This window comes from Schistocerca gregaria, chromosome 4, assembly GCF_023897955.1.
Source record: "Schistocerca gregaria isolate iqSchGreg1 chromosome 4, iqSchGreg1.2, whole genome shotgun sequence".
Lineage (NCBI taxonomy): Eukaryota > Metazoa > Arthropoda > Insecta > Orthoptera > Acrididae > Schistocerca > Schistocerca gregaria.
In genome coordinates this window covers 150,594,676-150,615,763 of record NC_064923.1, presented here as the reverse complement: position 1 = coordinate 150,615,763, position 21,088 = coordinate 150,594,676, and the positions used below count along the sequence as shown (strand labels likewise).

The following is a 21,088-nucleotide window of genomic DNA, read 5'->3' as shown; positions in this document are numbered from 1 at the left end:
CACTCCCTTCCTCCACCTTCAGTCCTTCTTGCAGAAGAAAGAGCAATTGGATCACAAAGCTTGCATTTATGACTTTTCCTAATTTGTCAAGTTAGTCATAATTCTGGGAAAAAATGATAAAAATTTACTTATGGCTTTGTGTTAAAGTGTTGGTGCACATTTCCTCCTGCATGGACCTCATAGGTCCATGCGGTTAGAAGCAGTTTTCACACAACAATATGTCTGTCTGCTATGCGTCTGTTATGTCATTTTCCATTTTTGACTCGTGCTGTTATTCTTTCAGTGTTCAACAGTCCTCCTTGTGAAAAGGAGGAAATGTTTATTTTGGTGCAGTATTTTATAACAGCTGTCTGTTCTACAAACTGAAAATGTTACAGAGAAGAGCACTATTAGACGAGAAGGTAAGGGAATTGTTGGATAGATGATAATGATGTAGATGTCACTGAAAACTCATAATTACACAAAGATGAGGATCATGAAGAATTCCTTTACAAAGATGGAGAAAACAAATTAGTGCAAATTCTGTCGAGTGTGACTTATTCTTTTCTTGTAATGGGAATGAAATATTCCTCAAGCTGGAATTTCTGGTAGGTGGGGCAAGAAGGGTGTACTGAAAGAAGACCAGAAACCTACAAGTTATTCAATTAGAAACTGTGATAATGAAGAATCTTGTTTTGTGTTGTTGTTTCATTGACAAAGTGTGTAAGTGGACCAACGAGGGCAGTCAAATCGTTTAACAGGACTGGGTAGATATAGATATGCATGAATTCAAAAAGTTTCTTGGTGTTCTGATCCTGGTTGATGCTTACAAGTCAAGAAATGAAGAAATCAGTCAGCTTTGGAGTGTTGAGAATGGCCAACCACTGTTCAATGAAATTACACCTCACAACCAATTCCATACTATTCTGAGGGTGTTGCATCCTGACAAAGCAGCAGCCTGATGTGAATACAGGTCAAGTGACAATATGGAACCAATCAGAGAAGTTTCTGAGATGTGGGAAATTACCCTTTGGGATGCCTACATTCCAGGATGGTGCATGGTCATGGATGAACAGTTGGTCACATTTTAAAGTTGCTGCCCATTTCGACAATACATCCCACCAAGACCTGGTAGATATGGAGCAAAGTTCTGGGCAATTTGTAATAGTGCAAAAAGCTACTGCTGGAAGATGAATGTGTATTTGACAGAGAAGGAAGAAACCAGAGCTATGTGACTTGGAGAGAATGTTGCAAAAACCTTGGTGGTTGAACTTGAAAAGTCTGGACATAATATCATATGTGTTAATGGTTTTACATCTCTTGATTTAGCTCGTTATTTGGTGTCAGAAGATCTGAAGCTAGATAGTACTTAAAAAAAAAAAAAAAAAAAAAAAAAAAAAAAAAAAAAAAAAAAAAAAAAACCACACAAAGGTGAACTGCTAGTCGATTTTATTACACCATAAGGCACACGAAGTAAACATTATTTGGTTTTCAGTCAGATGTGATGTTGTTGTTGTTGTTGTCTTCAGTCCTGAGACTGGTTTGATGCAGCTCTCTATGCTACTCTATCCTGTGCAAGCTGCTTCATCTCCCAGTACCTACTGCAACCTACATCCTTCTGAATCTGCTTAGTGTATTCATCTCTTGGTCTCCCTCTACGATTTTTACCCTCCACGCTGCCCTCCAATGCTTAATTTGTGATCCCTTGATGCTTCAAAATACGTCCTACCAACCGATCCCTTCTTATGGTCAAGTTGTGCCACAAACTTCTCTTCTCCCCAATCCGATTCAATACCTCCTCATTAGTTACGTGATCTACCCATCTAATCTTCAGCATTCTTCTGTAGCACCACATTTCGAAAGCTTCTATTCTCTTCTTGTCCAAACTATTTATCGTCCATGTTTCACTTCTATATATGGCTACACTCCATACAAATACTTTCAGAAATGTCTTCCTGACACTTAAATCTATACTCGATGTTAACAAATTTCTCTTCTTCAGAAACGCTTTCCTTGCCATTGCCAGTCTACATTTTATATCCTCTCTACTTCGACCATCATCAGTTATTTTACTTCCTAAATAGCAAAACTCCTTTACTTCTTTAAGTGTCTCATTTCCTAATCTAATTCCCTCAGCATCACCCGATTTAATTTGACTACATTCCATTATCCTCGTTTTGCTTTTGTTGATGTTCATCTTATATCCTCTTTTCAAGACACTGTCCATTCCGTTCAACTGCTCTTCCAAGTCCTTTGCCGTCTCTGACAGAATTACAATGTCATCGGCGAACCTCAAAGTTGTTACTTCTTCTCCATGAATTTTAATACCTACTCCGAATTTTTCTTTTGTTTCCTTTACTGCTTGCTCAATATACAGATTGAATAACATCGGGGAGAGGCTACAACCCTGTCTCTCTCCTTTCCCAACCACTGCTTCCCTTTCATGCCCCTCGACTCTAATAACTGCCATCTGGTTTCTGTACAAATTGTAAATAGCCTTTTGCTCCCTGTATTTTACCCCTGCCACCTTCAGAATTTGAAAGAGAGTATTCCAGTCAACATTGTCAAAAGCTTTCTCTAAGTCTACAAATTCTAGAAACGTAGGTTTACCTTTTCTTTATCTTTCTTCTAAGATAAGTCGTAAGGTCAGTATTGCCTCACGTGTTCCAACATTTCTACGGAATCCAAACTGATCATCCCCAAGGTCCGCATCTACCACTTTTTCCATTCGTCTGTAAAGAATTCGCATTAGTATTTTGCAGCTGTGACTTATTAAACTGATAGTTCGGTAATTTTCACATCTGTCAACACCTGCTTTCTTTGGGATTGGAATTATTATATTCTTCTTGAAGTCTGAGGGTATTTCACCTGTCTCATACACCTTGCTCACCAGCTGGTAAAGTTTTGTCATGACTGGCTCTCCCAAGGCCATCAGTAGTTCCAATGGAATGTTGTCTACTCCGGGGGCCTTGTTTCGACTCAGGTCTTTCAGTGCTCTGTCTAACTCTTCACGCAGTATCTTACCTCCCATTTCGTCTTCATCTACATCCTCTTCCATTTCCATAATATTGTCCTCAAGTACATCGCCCTTGTATAAACCTTCTATATACTCATACTCCTTCCACCTTTCTGCCTTCCCTTCTTTGCTTAGAACTGGGTTTCCATCTGAGCTCTTGATGTTCATACAAGTGGTTCTCTTTTCTCCAAAGGTCCCTTTAATTTTCCTGTAGGCAGTATCTATCTTACCCCTAGTGAGATAAGCGTCTACATCCTTACATTTGTCCTCTAGCCATCCCTGCTTAGCCATTTTGCACTTCCTGTCGATCTCATTTTTGAGACGTTTGTATTCCTTTTTGCCTGCTTCATTTACTGCATTTTTATATTTTCTCCTTTCCTCAATTAAATTCAATATGTCTTCTGTTACCCAACGATTTCTAGCAGCCCTCGTATTTTTACCTACTTTATCCTCTGCTGCCTTCACTACTTCATCCCTCAGAGCGACCCATTCTTCTTCTACTGTATTTCTTTCTCCAATTTCTGTCGATTGTTCCCTTATGCTCTCCCGGAAACTCTGTACAACCTCTGGTTCTTTCAGTTTATCCAGGTCCCATCTCCTTAAATTCCCACCTTTTTGCAGTTTCTTCAGTTTTAATTTGCAGTTCATGACCAATAGATTGTGGTCCGAGTCCACATCTGACCCTGGAAATGTCCTACAATTTAAAACCTGATTCCTAAATCTCTGTCTTACCATTATATAATCTATCTGATACCTTTTAGTATCTCCAGGATTCTTCCATGTATACAATCTTCTTTTATGATTCTTGAACCAAATGTTAGCTTTCCTAAGAGAAACAAAGTTGTTACCATCCTTAGCTTTCTTCAAGGCCAACCAATGGTGTCATTGTCACAAACAAAGGAGCCTGAAGTTATAATAAAATACAGTGCCACAAAGAGTGGCGTTCATACCGTGGACCAGAAGACACAATGCCACAGTGCGAAAAGGAAACAAAGGCACTGGCCATTGGTGGTTTTCTTCAATATGATCAATTTAAGTGTAATGAATGCATACATAATTAGGATGATGTTGGCTACCAATAAAAAATGAGACATCGGACTTTCATCATCATTCTGGGAAAGCAACAGCAGAAGTAAACAAGTCAGTGAATTCATTATAAGCATCAGTTCAAGGAAGGGCACTAAAACCACTAGCTAAGAAAAGGAGAAGATGTGCATATTGTGTACAGAAGAAAGATAGAATAAGTCAAATTACATGTTACAAGTGCACCACACCTGTATGCATGGAAGATTCTGCTATTGTGCACACATTTGTAGTAAGAATAAAAGCCACCAGTGAAAGTATAAAAATTGCACACACATACCGATTCATATCATTTTATCTTATCTCGTATCAACTCATTTGTATGTACTTGTAAAACATAAATCTGTAAGCCACACACTAAATAAATTATGCATCTGCTTGTTCTGTCTTCTCAAAATTTATGTTCATTGTTCCCTTGGTCGAGCTGTTGAAATGGGGCTACCTTCCTATCCTTATCTGAAATTTCTTCCTCATGTCAGCTTGAATTTTTCACTTTATGGACTTCATACTGTTATGTATCTACCCAGTTACGGTAGTAAACTGCCCTTTAAGAAATTAGTACTAATGAGTTCACTATCTCAGATTAAATTTCACATTAAAGTGTTACCCGATTTATATTAGTAACTAAGGGGAGTTAATGAACCATTTTTTGAAATGTTGTGATATGAACTATGTAGTCATGTTGCACCACATATTCTTGAAAATTTACTTCTCCCCTATTTCTGAAAAGCTATGATGTTTATTCATTATGATTATTTGAAATGATAGCTCTACTTGAGAGCAAACCAAAATACTGTTAACAATATTTTATTCAAAGTGACATGTTTATAATTAACTAAGATGTAATTTAAAATGTTGTACTCTAAAGTTCATTTAAATTTTATAAGAAATTAAGTAACAAACTGAATATCAGAAGAGGTAGGACAATATGTGGCTCACTTTTTTATATAAGTAACTAAAATCATCTAATTACCTGCAATTGTTATTTTGTAAATCACACATTTAACAATGTGTTTCATTGTTTATTTTTATGTAAAAGGACGTGACTATAAGCCATGAAGTCAGTCTGCATTATTGTCTTTCAGAAGCTGTCTATGCGAGAGAGTTTCGGAGGCTGTCAGATGGCCAAATGGTTATTCCACCAATGTAAATGATAATCAGTCACAATATAGGACAAGAAAATTGTTATACTCTGAAGTTTATTTGAAAATTAGTACAACAGCAATGCCGAATTCTGGGACTTCCTGAAGCAACAACCCCTGAGGATATCAAAATTGAGTATCTCACTACATGGAGCAGCTAAGTTATTATGTGAACTTCTATTAACTGTGATTGAAATTTTCTAGTTTTCACTCATCTTCATACTTGTGAATGGTGGAGGACCAAACTATTAAGTTGCTCCAATGGTATGATTGAGAATTCACTATTACCACTGTCCAATTATAGACAGAACTAGAGAAAGTGCTTATTTTTTCCTCACTCAGCATCAGTGCTAATTAAAATGCTTCCCTCCTCTCACACATTAAGGGTGGCATTTTACTGTTTATCTCTCCTTTATTATGGGTTGTAGTTCATGATTTTCTTAGGTTTCTTTAATCTCTCCTACTCATATATTATTTCCACCTGCTGCCATTGTTGAAAAATTCAATTTGTTTCTTTTCCTGTTTAGTGTTCCACAGATTGCTTGAAATTTAGGCAGTTTCTACATCCATATCATTACCATAATAGTAAATAGAGTCACAGTTCAGTTCAGATAGTTAAAATGTGACATGTAACACCTTTTCAATTATTTAGTTGCTAGGCCATTCTTTCATCTTATGTAATGAAATTTTTAGACTGTTATTGTACATATTTGGTTTAGACAATGTATTGCTAGCTAAAGATAATCTTCAGTTCCTTATATTATTAATTTGTTACCTGCAAGTAGTAATGCCCTCAAATTAAATGGACATTTTAATCTAATTCCTTACTAACACTCTGATTTCCAGTTTTTATGAAAATTGTTGATATAAATTTTTAAAAGTGGGTCATAGAAAACATCACTCTCTCAGAGCTTGAGTGATTTTTATTCCCCCTCTCCTTTTTTCTGATGCATTTATTGCTATTTTTGTTTCACTTTATAACCTTTTCTTATGAAGTGTGATGAGCAGCCACTGTCACTATTATTGTCCATAATTTATTTTGATCAAAGTCTTTCTCAAAATTTATTACAGCAATGTGCATTTTAAAGTAAAATTCTCTTTGTCTTTCCCTGAATTTTGTATTGCAATAATATTGTCACTACATATACTCCCTTTTCTAAATCCACTTGGATCATTTTGATGTAGTGTGATAGTAACAACTGTTAATCTACTGTTGACGTTTTTGGCTAGATTTTGTGTGCAACACTCAACAGCCTATTGTTCTTTTTAGATAGAAAGTTAGCTTCCACCATATTCCTTAATTTTGGATCTCATACTAAATCAGCAGAACTTGATAAAGTATAGAAATCCTAGATAAAAGGAAGTGCCTGCACATTTTTTTCACTGTACATTTATTCCACCTATTTCTGCAGTTTTCCTATTTTCCTTTTTGTTTTATTTGTAGTTTATCATTTATTGTGATATCAACATTTACAGATTTTTTCCTTCGTTAAAACTCAGCATCACAATTTTTGCACCCAAACTCTTGGTAATGTCTAACCCACTTATCATCTTTAATTATTTTCACTTTACCTATATCTTTTTCCAGTTGGTTTGTATGTCTCCTTATCTGAAATACCAATAATTGTTTTCTGTGTACATCATGTTCAATGATGCGGACAAATTTGTCCAAAGATTTCTCATGAGCCTGTCATACAAGCCTCCTAGCATTGTTTTAGCTTTTGTTTATGCTGGTTTCCTGCCATTTGTACATTCTTCTGCAATAGCTCTTCACACACTTTTTGCTTCTCCTCCATAGCTGTTCCCAAATATTCACTTGATACTCTTAATTTTCTTTTGTTCCCAGCTCTTTTTTTTCTTTTCTCCATTGTTTATTTAGCTGTATTTACTATATTGGTTCTCTTTATTCTCTTCACAAATATTGTTCATTGTTAGTTGTAGTACAGGTCGAATTAATTCGTTCTGGTATAGTGGTTTTACATCATCATCTTGGAGAAGGTGTATCTTGCATACTACCCAACCATGATATTATTGCACTTGCCAACTGTGGCCATTATCAGAACCCGTCACATTGGTGACGCTTTCAGGACAGTTATGTATATAATATCAAGTGGCTCAGCATGTTCCTGTGAAACACCACGATAAAATCTCTCGATAAGCTGACCAAAACGCCCTCACTCCCAGATGCAATAATATTGTCCTCAACTAATACTTCCTAAGCTACTGATGAATTGTTTTTTTCTGTCTAGTAACATAACAGTAAACACTAGTAGACTGTGGTTGAAACATACAGCACATCCTCTATAATAAGCATATGCATCTTGAACAATGTTCTGAACATTAATCTTTTTATGACAAAATGATTTTAAATGGCCTTTGTCCTGTTGCACTCTATGTCTATTTATGGATATTTTATTTCCAGGAAAAAGTCTTAGGTTAGTTTTAGCTAACTGCATGTTGAGAAGTGTCCTGAATTTTTGTCCATTTGATTTTAATCAAAAGTTCCCAGCACTCGTAGTACTTGCAGATATCCAACGTGAGCATAGGTTACTTTTCTAATTGCACTTCCTTGTCACTGAGCTGCAAATGTTTGTAATCCCACCTGGCATATCGATATACCATTCAATAAAATTGAACTCAATTGAACATTATGCTTTCAGTGAACAAACTAACAGCATGGTACACAGTGTCTGGTTCATATTTGAGGGATTCCTAGTCAAAACTGCAAACAGTGTTCTCCTGAACTAAAGTGTGAGTCATTCAACAAACTTCCAGAATACTGTATTAACCAACTGGTTCCACCCACTGATGTCTCTTGTTTTGTGTATTTCCAGAAGAGTCAGTAACTACTACTCCTGTGATTACTCTGTACATAATTTCTGTTTCTGTTTGTTGAAAATATAGACCTACAATGGAAATATTTCTTTTTCTCATTTTATTGTTTAACTTAAGAATCTTTACATACTCTATTATTGCAACATTTCTTCCCAGATTCTAAATATTTAACAATAGGAAATTGGGAGAATTTTAGGAAAAAGTAGTTCACCTGTAAAGGAGACTGCATATAGGACACTGGTGCGACCTGCTCTGAGTACTGCTTGAGTGTTAGGGATCTGTACTCCTTCAGATTTAAGAAATACATCGAACCAATTCAGAGGAGAGCTGCTAGGTTTGTCACCAGTAGATTCGAACAAAACTTAAGTGTTACCGAGATGCTTCAGGAACTCAAATGGGAATCCCTGGAGGGAAGGCAGTGTTCTTTTTGGGAAACACTACTGAGAGAATTTAGAGAACCAACATTTGAAGTTGACTGCTGAACTATTCTGATGCTGCCAACAAACATCGTGCATAAGGATCATGAAGATAAGATACAAGAAATTAGGGCTCATATGGAGGCGTACAGTCATTTTTCACTTGCTATACTTGTGAGAGGAACAGGAGGAGAAATAACAAGTAGTAGTACAGGTTACCCTCCGCACGCACCGTATGATGACTTGAAGAGTACAGCTGTAGATGGAGAGTTCAATGTGTGTCCAGAAAAGTTTTTGGTAATTTGCTCAGTACCATTAAATCCTCACAGATACCAAAGCAAATTTTTAATCAAGTCTAAAATCTTTTTTTCTGGGCAATCATTATACTCCATGTTTGATATTTGAAAACAGTTAGAACAGTACAAAAATATGCTTACTTTGTTGTTACATCTTTGTTTCGCAAGCAATGAGTAGTATGCTCATTTTTTTTTTAAACATTAAGGGCATCAATATTTATTGTTCTATAAATTACCTATACATATTCATACACACATAAAAATTGTGCTTACATGGCCCGTAAATTGACTTGTTTCATGCCATTTCAATAGAGATCTTTCAAAGAATCAATGAAAAAAATACATTTAGCTTATATATACAATTTATGTTTATGCGTAATACTGACATGACTCGGAAAGCAAATCCAAAGTAGTACAGACACATATGTTCTACACCTACATTTAAAAAAAAATCATAATAATAATTTATATAACACACAAAAATACTCACGTAAAAGTGTTTATTGCAACGACAACTGGAACACCATGTTTACGACCATTACTAATGTGCTTCTGCAGATTTGGCAGACCTTTTCTCAGCAAGTCAAGATTTTCCTGAAATGTAGTGATTAACTTATAATACCACTTTCTTCAAAAATACTACAAGATCTGTGTTATAACATTGTAAGCATTGATTTCTCACTTTCACTTCTGATACAGCTGTTTTGGTGGGACATTACATTGTTGTGCAGGTTGCTTTTCAAAATTTTATAGGCTTGAAAATCTTCACATTTTCTAAACTGACTTTGGAAACATAGTCCATGACTATTTCTGCAAACTTGTTTATGAAAAGTGAAGTAAATAATGTGCATACCATTTTTAAAAGTAGATGGGAGAGATCATGCAGTTAGTGAAATCCTGTACAGTCTACCCCTACTTCTACATGCTCAGTTTTGACTTAAAAATCACTGGGGGCCAAACCGCACAATAACCCTGAGTTTAGTGTGGGGCGGCAGTGGGGTGGGTGGATTGCTATAGCCTGTTGTGGGGTTGTGAACCACTGAGGACTAAGGCATGATGAAGCCTCTCCATCATTTCTAGGTCCCCAGTTCAATATGCACAATACACACGCAGTACCTTAGAACAAAGAAATGCATGTCTTTGTCTGCTAGATAAAGTTAAGAAGATCAAGACATGAAGGTGACAGATGTTTCTGAACTGTGGTTGCATCAAATATAAGTACAGGTCCTCAACTACCTCATTTCCAACACAGCCAATGTCAGCCCCCAATTGCTGCACAGTAACCATTACCAAATGCTTTGCGTAGTTCATTGCTAATTGCTTCCCATTCTTCATTTGACATGAGTGAAGAGACTTAACCATCTTGGAGTTCAGTTATGACGCTCACAACACCTGAAGGGATTAGTGAAGGCTGTGATCACGTATCAGTTCTATTCTCACTGAATAGCATGGGTTTCGAAAAAGACGATCGTGTGAAACCCAGCTCGCGCTATTCGTCCACGAGACTCAGAGGGCCTTAGACACGGGTTCACAGGTAGATGCCGTGTTTCTTGACTTCCGCAAGGCGTTTGACACAGTTCCCCATAGTCGTTTAATGAACAAAGTAAGAGCATACGGACTATCAGATCAATTGTGTGATTGGATTGAGGAGTTCCTAGATAACAGAACGCAGCACGTCATTCTCAATGGAGAGAAGTCTTCCGAAGTAAGAGTGATTTCAGGTGTGCCGCAGGGGAGTGTCATAGGACCGTTGCTATTCACAATATACATAAATGACCTGGTGGATGACATCGGAAGTTCACTGAGGCTTTTTGCAGATGATGCTGTGGTGTATCGAGAGGTTGCAACAATGGAAAATTGTACTGAAATGCAGGAGGATCTGCAGCGAAGTGACGCATGGTGCACGGAATGGCAATTGAATCTCAATGTAGCGAAGTGTAATGTGATGCGAATACATAGAAAGATAGGTCCCTTATCATTTAGCTACAAAATAGCAGGTCAGCAACTGGAAGCAGTTAATTCCATAAATTATCTGGGAGTACGCATTAGGAGTGATTTAAAATGGAATGATCATATAAAGTTGATCGTCGGTAAAGCAGATGCCAGACTGAGATTCATTGGAAGAATCCTAAGGAAATGCAATCCGACAACAAAGGAAGTAGGTTACAGTACGCTTGTTCGCCCAATGCTTGAATACTGCTCAGCAGTGTGGGATCCGCACCAGGTAGGGTTGATAGAAGAGATAGAGAAGATCCAACGGAGAGCAGCGCGCTTCGTTACAGGATCATTTAGTAATTGCGAAAGCGTTACGGAGATGATAGATAAACTCCAGTGGAAGACTCTGCAGGAGAGACTCTCAGTAGCTCGGTACGGGCTTTTGTTGAAGTTTCGAGAACATACCTTCACCGAAGAGTCAAGCAGTATATTGCTCCCTCCTACGTATATCTCGCGAAGAGACCATGAGGATAAAATCAGAGAGATTAGAGCCCACACAGAAGCATACCGACAATCCTTCTTTCCACGTACAATACGAGACTGGAATAGAAGGGAGAACCGATAGAGGTACTCAGGGTACCCTCCGCCACACACCGTCAGGTGGCTTGCGGAGTACGGATGTAGATGTAGATGTAGATGTAGATGTAGAAATGCAGAGAACGTATGCATTCTGGCTGCCTTGTGGGAGGGAGATGGGTAAAACCTATGAACAAATTTTGACCAAACAAATGTTTTTGCCTAATGTGTGAAGAAAGAGTTTTTTTCTTGCTTCTTATTTTGTTTTACTTATCTATGAAGTACCTTGTGAATTCTATCTGTAGTGTTGCCAAATATGTGCCACATGGCTATGAATGCCCAGAAAAGTTTGAAATCAATATTCTGTATATTTTGTAATCAAATAATTGTGTGCAAAAAGAAAAATAACATCAACAAACATCTTAAATCAGAGAAGCACTTTCCTTAACCAGCAGAAAAAAGATACTACTTCTAAATAGAAAAAATCATTCGTTGAAAGATCAAATAAAGACAGAAGAAGAAAACAAGCAAAGATCAAAAATATGCAAAAGAAAACAAGCTAAAAAGCTCCCCAATTGCCACATTTTTTTGATAGGCTTCACCTTCAGGCACCTAACTTCACAATCTTTTAAATTTGTATGCTTAAATCATTTCCAAAACAAAACAAAAAATAGGTTTGAATTTTGCCAAAAATAGATGTGAATCTTTCCAACAATAGATGCTACATTTCCAGGTCATCATTATTAAAGGAAGTGTTTGGATGGACGGACTAATTGTGCTTTCTCTCTCTCTCTCTCTCTCTCTCTCTCTCTCTCTCTCTCTCTCTCTCTCTCTCTCTCCCCCCCCCCCCCCTCTCTCTGTCTGTCTGTCCAAGAAACTTTATCAAATTAAAATGAACATCATCTGTTGTAATACCTTTTTTGAAGGAAATATTTATTTATACACAGATGTGTAAAACAAGATACCCGAAAAATCCAGCCAATAACAAAAAAATGAGACCTACAACTGAGAAGTATGGATTTACTTGTAGCACAGAAACTAGAATGAATAATAAATCCTATTCTGAAGAGTGATTCACTAAAAAAAATGTATAATAAGGCTCTACAATATTTCCCAACAATGCTTTTGAAATCACTTGCAATCAAAGCTCTCCATATTTTTCTTTATTTAGTTAGTTACCGCTATTTCATCAAGATCTGCCCTCCTGAGTCTCTACTGCAGATTTTTTAACACACAAGGGCACTCCATCAGAATCCATTTCTGTGCAAATGTTGTATGTACATAAATAAAATTCTTTGATTTAACATGATGTGCATGATAAAATGAAACGAAACTGGTATAAATACACTATCGATTAAAGAAAAGAAACTAAATTTTACCTGTGTACTACAACTTATTTATATGGTACACACATTAAAGGTTTCATGGGTTTATTAGATATATTTCAGTCTTGACAGTCTTTTGAGAGGCATTCAAAATTATAATTTATGTCTCCATATAAATATATATCACATATAATATTATATAATTCAGTTGACTGACTCTAGAGCAGTTATTTGACTTCATATGGAAACATTTTAAAATTTGATATCTAAAATTCTCTCTAACCAAAAATCACTAAATATTTTAATTGCAATATTCAATGCATCAATATTATTTGTGCCAAATGTACTATTCATGCCTGGGAGGGTCTAATAATTTACAGTATTATACTTTTTACTTACTTGATTCAGTATTTATAATAAAAAGAAGGAAGGGTGCATCAACTGGCTCACATGTCCAATACTCCATTAAATTATTACAGGGTTTTTCAATCATACATGAACTCCGTCTGTTACCAAACTATGGTATGAATGGGGATTCATTTGAGCTAAATACTATTCACAGACCTCCTCTTTTTAAGTGGTTGTAAAAACAGGATGTGACTTGTCATAAACTGAATTTTGACCAGTAGTAAATCATTAGCACACAAGCTGCATACTTATAATTTTTTGGACTTTTATCATTTTTATTTTCTCCAAACAAGTGCAGAATGTCAATATCTAAGGTCATAGGTAAGAAGGTAATTACTGCCACAGTACTTACCTCAACATAAACTTTGTCAAGTGGTATTCCAGGAGTTACAGTCGGTCCTCCTCCGTGCATCTTGAGAGCTCTTACTGATGTGACTAGCACAACTGCATTAGGAACATCTCTGGACGATCTGCATTTTATGTTGAAGAATTTTTCCATACCTGAAGTATTCAGTTGAGACATTAATATGACAACAAATTATGTTATTTCATAAAAACAATATTTTTGTTCTGCCCTTACCAATATCTGACCCAAAGCCTGCTTCAGTAACAACATAGCCATTAGGACCTACAAGCTTGAGAGCTATTTTATCAGCTACTACTGATGAACAGCCATGTGCAATATTAGCAAATGGGCCAGCATGCACTAATACAGGTGTTCCTTCGAGTGTCTGCATGAGTGTTGGATGTATGGCATCTTTCATAAGAATTGTCATCGCACCAGTTGCTCCCTACAATTATATACATCAGACAACTATAAATTACATGGATTGATTATGAGAGATATATTTTATTTGTACTTGTATAACAATGATGTACACAGTCAGTTTATTACAACTACTGTCTAAGCTACCTTCTTCAAATTCTTACAGTGAAAACATCCAATATTACTATTTGCTGCACCAGTTATTAAAATAATTATCAAAGTAAATCCCATAAATAGACTAAAAACCTAGAAAGTAACCTTTTTGTTTTTTAGTCTTTAAATGCAGTTTGAAAGCAGCAAATAATCATTTTTCTCAGCATAATTCCACAAGACTAATTATAAATGTATGTTACAAAACTGAGTACTGAAACAAACAAAAAAATTTCAATACCAGATCATCAGCAGTCACAGGATTGCCTTGTTTGTCAAGACCAACTACAATTCTACTTATTCTTTGCTTCATATCCTCCAAATCAGTGGCAAGAGCAAGTATAGCCATTATTTCACTCGCTACAGATATGCAGAAACCGGTTTGCCGAGTGTGCCCCTTTTCTGTTGGTGCTTGCCCTACTGTAATTTTTCTCAGGAATCTGTCGTTTGTGTCAATAACTGGAACACAATAAAAACAAATTATAAATAATGGAATTGGTGAAATATCTTCTCATAATTTCAAATCAATATTGAAAGCAATATTAACAGCAAAAAATATATCATCATTATATACATTATCTTAAGCAATATGTATTTTGCAAAAATATTACAAACCTCTAGTCCACGTTACTGTCTCAGGATCTATATCCAGCCGAACAAATTTCCTTATTTCTTCAGGTGTTAAGGAGTCGGGGTCAGTCTTTGAAATTCCCAGTCTCTGCAGCCTTCTCAGCTGCAATAAATGAATCAGCATATTAATTAATTTATATTTTTTCCTACTAATAATAAATATTAATTACAGTTACAGTAGCATTCTGTTGGTTTTTCATCTCTTTTGAGCTCTACGATACCGCCAGCAGAAATTACTACAATGTCTCATAATGAATATAGCTGCAGCAAAAGATTATATGTCACTTGGTGAGGATTTTTTTTACAATTAATCTGTGTGAAAATAGAACTACTATTCCTAAATGATTGCAGAAATATTTGAGGTGAACAGCTTAGCTGAATAACTCTGTATAATACAATATCTGTAAATACACAGAAGGACCCAATATAGTGTAACTGCTGAGCAGTTAATTGAATTGGTAACAAATGTCAAATACCTAGGAAGATCCAGCCTGAGTCATTTTACTTGGAACCAAATCTAAGGTCGTTGTGGAGAAGTCTAACGCCAGAGTGAGATGCCTTAAAAGAACACTAAGGAAGAGTAACTCAAAATGGCTGTTCAACATGTTCTTATATACTGACTGGCCACTTACCAAGCTGGACTACTGGAAGAGAGAGAGGAACAACATAACAAACAATTGTGCAATTTACCGTTGTAAGGAGTTATGAGAAAGCTCAACAATATCCAGTGGTACATACTACAGGAAATAAAACACACAATACATCATATGAAGGATTGGTATTACAATTTCAATGGTGAACATTCCATCACAACTTAAGAAAAATATTACTTTTTCTTTCTTTTAACAGCCAAGATAGCAAAATCAGAGAAATCTGATATTAGATAAAAGCATTTTTTTTCCATGCACTATCCACGTATTAAATACAGGGTGACAATTATTGAACTATCTGAAATAAACTCTCCATAACTTCTGAACAGTTTGCATTATGATGTTCAAACTGCACGGTTGGCCGTGGGGCATGATGGGGAATAGTATGTGTATGCATGCATGGTTTAGCAACAAAGCCTACTTTCATTTGGATGGGTTCGTCAATAAGCAAAATTGGCACATTTGGAGGACTGAGAAACCACCGACCTCATTTGAGATCTTCTGTCAGGAGAGTTAATTTGGAGTTGGAATGGCTACTTGCATCTGGTGCGGGGTCACACATTGGTGTGGTTCCTCTTGATTCACTCTGTAGGTGGGACTATACTAGACATGGCCTACACCTCATCAAGGAAGGGAAGGGAAGGGTAAACTGGCTGGGCTGATAGCAGGATATTTAAAGGGGGGAGGAACTACACCTCATGGTGGAAATTCTTTTTAGTGTAAGATCAGTGTCCAGTGGGAAACTCAGCCAGGCAAGTACTTAAGATGTTAAAAAAAGTTCAAGATACTCACAAAAGAAAAGTGAAAAATATTGTTAGTATATTTCATCAAAATATTGGGGGATTGAAGAATAAAATTGATGAGCTTCTGCTTTGTTTAGAAAATATAGAAACTGAGAATGTAATAGATGTACTATGCCTGTCTGAGCATCACATTTTCACTGATATGCAAAAGGTTAGCATCAATGGGTACAAATTAGCTGCACATGTAAGTAGAGATAATATGACGAGAGGAGGAGTTGCCATATATGTCAAAAGCTTCCACAGCGTAAAAAATTTAGAAACTAAAAAAATTTGTGTAGAGCAACATATGGAAGCATGTGCCACTGAACTAAAACTAAATGATGGCACTTTCATAATTGTAACAGTGTATAGGTTCCCCTCAGGGAGTTTCCAGCTATTTCTAGAAAACTTGGATGCTTTGTTGTGCTATCTGTCAGACAGGGGGAAGCAAGTTATCATTTGTGGGGATTTCAATGTTGATTTCCTGAAAGAGTGTAATAGAAAGAATGACCTTGTAGTATTACTCAGTTCTTTCAATTTGAGCTCCGTCAATGATTTTCCTACTCGGATAATAAAGAACAGCAGGAAATTGATAGATAACTTTTTTGTAGACCAAGATAAGTTTAAGGACATAAATGCTTATCCTGTTGAGAATGGTCTTTCAGATCATGGTGCACAGCTAGTTACAGTACATGACATAGTTCCATGCAGTATATCAAATCAGAATTTCAAAGCAGTGCGTTCAATTAACAATATAAATATTGCAAACTTTAGGGAAAATCTACAGCAGCTAGACTGGGATGAAGTGTATAAGGAACCCGATGCAAACTTGAAATATAACTTATTTCACGATACATTTTTAAGGGTATTTGAAAATTGTTTTCCCAAGAAAATAGTTAAACATAATTCCAAGAAAACATATAAAAAACCTTGGCTAACTAAAGGAATAAGAATATCTTGCAACTGTAAAAGAGAACTGTATCTAACAGCAAGAGGGAGTGCTGACCCCGAAATTGTTCAATATTATAAAAACTATTGTTCGGTACTAAGAAAAGTTATTAAAAAGTCCAGAAGCATGTGTATCATTCAGTAATCTGATAATAAAATTAAAGCAATTTGGAATATTATTGAAAGGGAAACAGGGCAACCAAGACCATAGGAAGACTTTAGTGCCACAAAACTGAATGACAAGTGTACTAAAAAACAATTAGAAATTGAAAATATTTACAATAATCATTTTTTAAATGTTGTGGAGAAAATACTATCTAGATCTTCACTAGAAGAGGCAAGGCTACTAATAGAAGAGGCCATACCTGTGCAGCTTGAAACAACTGTATTTCCGCCAACCTCTCCCTCTGAAATCAGTAAAATAATAAACTCCCTGGAAAGTAAAAGCTCTTACGGAATTGATGGCATTTCCAGCAAGGTACTTAAAGCTTGTTCCCCACAGATAAGTAGGATTCTCAGCCACGTGTGTAATAGCTATTTGGAGCAGGCTGTTTTCCCTAATAGACTGAAATATGCCATTGTAAAACCATTGCATAAAAAGGGGGATATGTCGGATGTCAACAACTACCGCCCAATCTCTCTTCTGACAGCTCTATCAAAACTTTTTGAGAAAGTAATGTATTCAAGAGTAGCCTCCCATATTTGTAAAAATAAAGTACTAACAAAATGTCAGTTTGATTTTCAGAAAGGCTTCTCAACAGAAAATGCTATATATATGCTTTCACTGATCAAATATTAAATGCCCTGAATAACCGAACATCACCCCATCTCTCAAAGGCCTTTGATTGTGTAAATCATGGAATTCTTTTAGATAAGCTAAATCATTATGGTTTGTGGGGGAAGTGCACAAATGGTTTAATTCATACTTAACTGGAAGAATGCAGAAAGTTGAAATAGGTGGTTCATGTAATGTTAAAACAACAGCTGATTCCTCAAACTGTGGGGCTATCAGGTACGGGGTCCCACAGGGTCCGGTCTTAGGTCCTTTACTGTTCTTGATACACATTAATGACTTACCATTCCACATTTATGAAGATGCAAAGTTAGTTTTTTTTGCTGATGATACAAGTATAGTAATAACATCCAAAAACCAAGAACTAAGTGATGTAATTGTAAATGATGTTTTTCACAAAATTATTAAGTGGTTCTCAGCAAACGGACTCTCTTTAAATTTTGATAAAACACAGCATATACAGTTCCGCATAGTAAATGGCACAACTCCAGTAATAAATATAGACTTTGAACAGAAGTCTGTAGCTAAGGTAGAATTTTCAAAATTTTTAGGTGTGTCCATTGATGAGAGGTTAAACTGGAAGCAACACATTGATGGTCTGCTGAAACGTACGAATTCAGCTACATATGCTATTAGGGTTATTGCAAATATTAGTGATAAGAATCTCAGTAAATTAGCTTACTACGCCTACTTTCATTCACTGCTTCCGTATGGCATCATATTCTGGGGTAATTCATCGTTGAGTAGAAAAGTATTCATTGCTCAAAAACGTGTAATCAGAATAATTGCTGGTGCCCACACACAGTCATCCTGCAGACATCTATTTAAGGATCAAGGGATCCTCACAGTAACCTCACAGTATATATATTCACTTACGAAATTTGTTGTTAATAATCCTACCCAGTTCAAAAGTAATAGCAGTGTGCATAGCTATAACACCAGGAGAAAGGATGATCTTCACTATGCATGGTTAAATCTGACTTTGGCACAGAAAGGGGTAAATTATGCTGCCACAAAAGTCTTTGGGCACCTACCAAACAGCATCAAAAGCCTGACAGATAGCCAACCAGCATTTAAAAATAAATTAAAAGAATTTCTAGATGACAACTCCTTCTACTCATTGGCTGAATTTTTAGATATAAATTAAGGGAGGGAAAAAAACAACTTAAACATTAGTTTCATGCAATATTTTTTGTAATGTAATATCTTGTACGGACATCTTTTATTAACCTGACACGTTCCACATCATTACGAAGTGTCGTATTCATGATCTATGGAACAAGTATTAATCTAATCTAATGTTACCTACATTTTGCGATCGAAAAGTCTCTTTAGCCTCAATGGATGACTGTGTGGTGTGCAATGTCCAGTCACAGAATAATCAGAGCGATATTCCTTGATGGTATGCTGACTACTGAATGGTATGTGAAGGTTTTGGAAGATTATTTCATCCCCATTACCCAAAGTGACCATAATTTTGACACGATGTGGTTCATGCAAGATGGAGCTCTACACATCGAAGCAGGAGTGTGTTCAATGTCCTGGAGGAACACTTTGGGGGTGGCTTTCTGGCTCTGGGTTACCCAGAGGCCACTGGTTTCAATTGGCCGCAATATTCTCTGGATCTGAATACATGCGACTGCCTTTTGTGGGACCATATTAAAGACAAGGTGTACAGCAATACCCCCAAAACTATTGCTTAGCTTAAAATAGCCTTTCAGAAGGTGATTGACATCATCGACATTCCAACACTTCAGCAAGTCATGCAGAATTTCATTATTCATCTGCACCACATCATCGTCAATGATGAATGGGTTCGTCAATAAGCAAACCTGGCACATTTGGAGGACTGAGAATCCACATTTTGCGATCGAGAAGTGTCTTTAGCCTCACTGGATGACTGTGTGGTGTGCAATGTCCAGTCACAGAATAATCGGTGTGATATTCCTTGATGGTACGCTGACTACCGAATGGTACATGAAGGTTTTGGAAGATTATTTCATCCTCATTATCCAAAGTGACCATAATTTTGACAAGATGTGGTTCATGCAAGACGCGTATCAAAGATGTCATAAGCTAAATCCAAATATCTGCACTGACGTTTACATGTTGAATAAAGTGTGTGCACTTTGTAGCTTGTAACAAATTTACATTTTATTTTATTTTTTTTTTTTTTTTTGTATAGTTCAATAATTGTCACCCTGGAAAATGGGTATGGAATTTATGTACATTTTGCCACACAAAATCTAAACATGGTGTAAATATAGTTAATGGTGTCAGGGGCTGCAGAGTACGTTGTATAAAAATTGATACAAACACTTAGAAAGTAAGCTTTTTTCTATGTGTATGCTGATTACTGTAATTGTACCTGAATTTCTGAAAATGCACGTGATCCTTTAACTCGTGGAACCAGCCGAATGTACAAAGAGTCATCCTTCTGCGTTGCTTCATGAAACATTCTTGCATCCAATTGAGCTGCCAAAAGATTATTAGCTGCAGTGACAGCATGAATGTCACCTGTCAGATGGAGATTAAATTCTTCCATGGGAATAACTTGAGAATATCCACCACCTGCAGCACCACCTGAATAATATTTGAAAACTTAAGTCAGTGTGTTCCATGACACAAACCACACAGTAGCGTGATAAAAACATATTCCACAGCAGCCTTTTATCTATTATAGACAAGTTATTGGTAAGTACATGGTAATAAATACTTATTATTGAATAAGTATCATTACAACCATATGCCATCACAGAAATTTATTGAAGTGGAGGCACGTTTATAGTGTTGGCATTTTGTAAGCGAGACATCCACCGAGTTTGAGAATGTATCACACTCCAAGAATGAAATTTGTCAGGATATATAGGGTGAGTCAGGACGAAAGATACGTGTTTTGACGGGTGATAGCATTACTGATTCTGAACAAAAAAACTTTATGTGGACATATGCCTAGTTTCTGAGATAGAACACTTTTAATGTACATTTCTATTTATTTTCTCTATTATTCACTGTCATTGTTTAAAATATACCACAGTAATATAGAGGAAGTTGAGACGAACATTTTGATACAAGACGGTTGTGGTCTATCAAGTCAGAAAACTATCTCAAACTGGCCTACAAAAAGTACCTAAGCTACAGCATATGCATGTTGCGCAAGATTTTCAACATTCTTGCGATCTCTCTGTGCAAACTGTTAGTCTTAGACAAAAACTAAATAGGACCTTTTTTGTAGCAAATCTAATTTAGTTTAATTGTGTACTGAGACATGTTTTCATTGGAGTGTGCGATTTTTGAGTTATTAACGAAAAACGTACGAAAGTGATATTAAATGTGTTCTATCTTGGAAAACATGAGC

The 21,088-nt window shown here is 36.3% G+C and overlaps 1 protein-coding gene across 6 annotated transcripts in view; it reads right to left on the bottom strand.

The window, feature by feature from the left end:
• The window catches only part of LOC126267222 (C-1-tetrahydrofolate synthase, cytoplasmic), a 316,907-nt gene that overhangs the window by 37,364 nt on the left and 258,455 nt on the right, over window positions 1–21,088 (bottom strand). For all 6 annotated transcript variants that reach the window (XM_049972201.1, XM_049972202.1, XM_049972200.1 and 3 more), the window contains 6 exons: window positions 20,099–20,313; window positions 14,543–14,660; window positions 14,169–14,386; window positions 13,592–13,802; window positions 13,364–13,512; window positions 9,258–9,361 (listed from right to left, as the gene is read on the bottom strand). In XM_049972201.1, coding sequence (XP_049828158.1) covers window positions 9,258–9,361; window positions 13,364–13,512; window positions 13,592–13,802; window positions 14,169–14,386; window positions 14,543–14,660; window positions 20,099–20,313 — 1,015 coding nt within the window. The remainder of the gene's footprint in view (window positions 1–9,257; window positions 9,362–13,363; window positions 13,513–13,591; window positions 13,803–14,168; window positions 14,387–14,542; window positions 14,661–20,098; window positions 20,314–21,088) is intronic.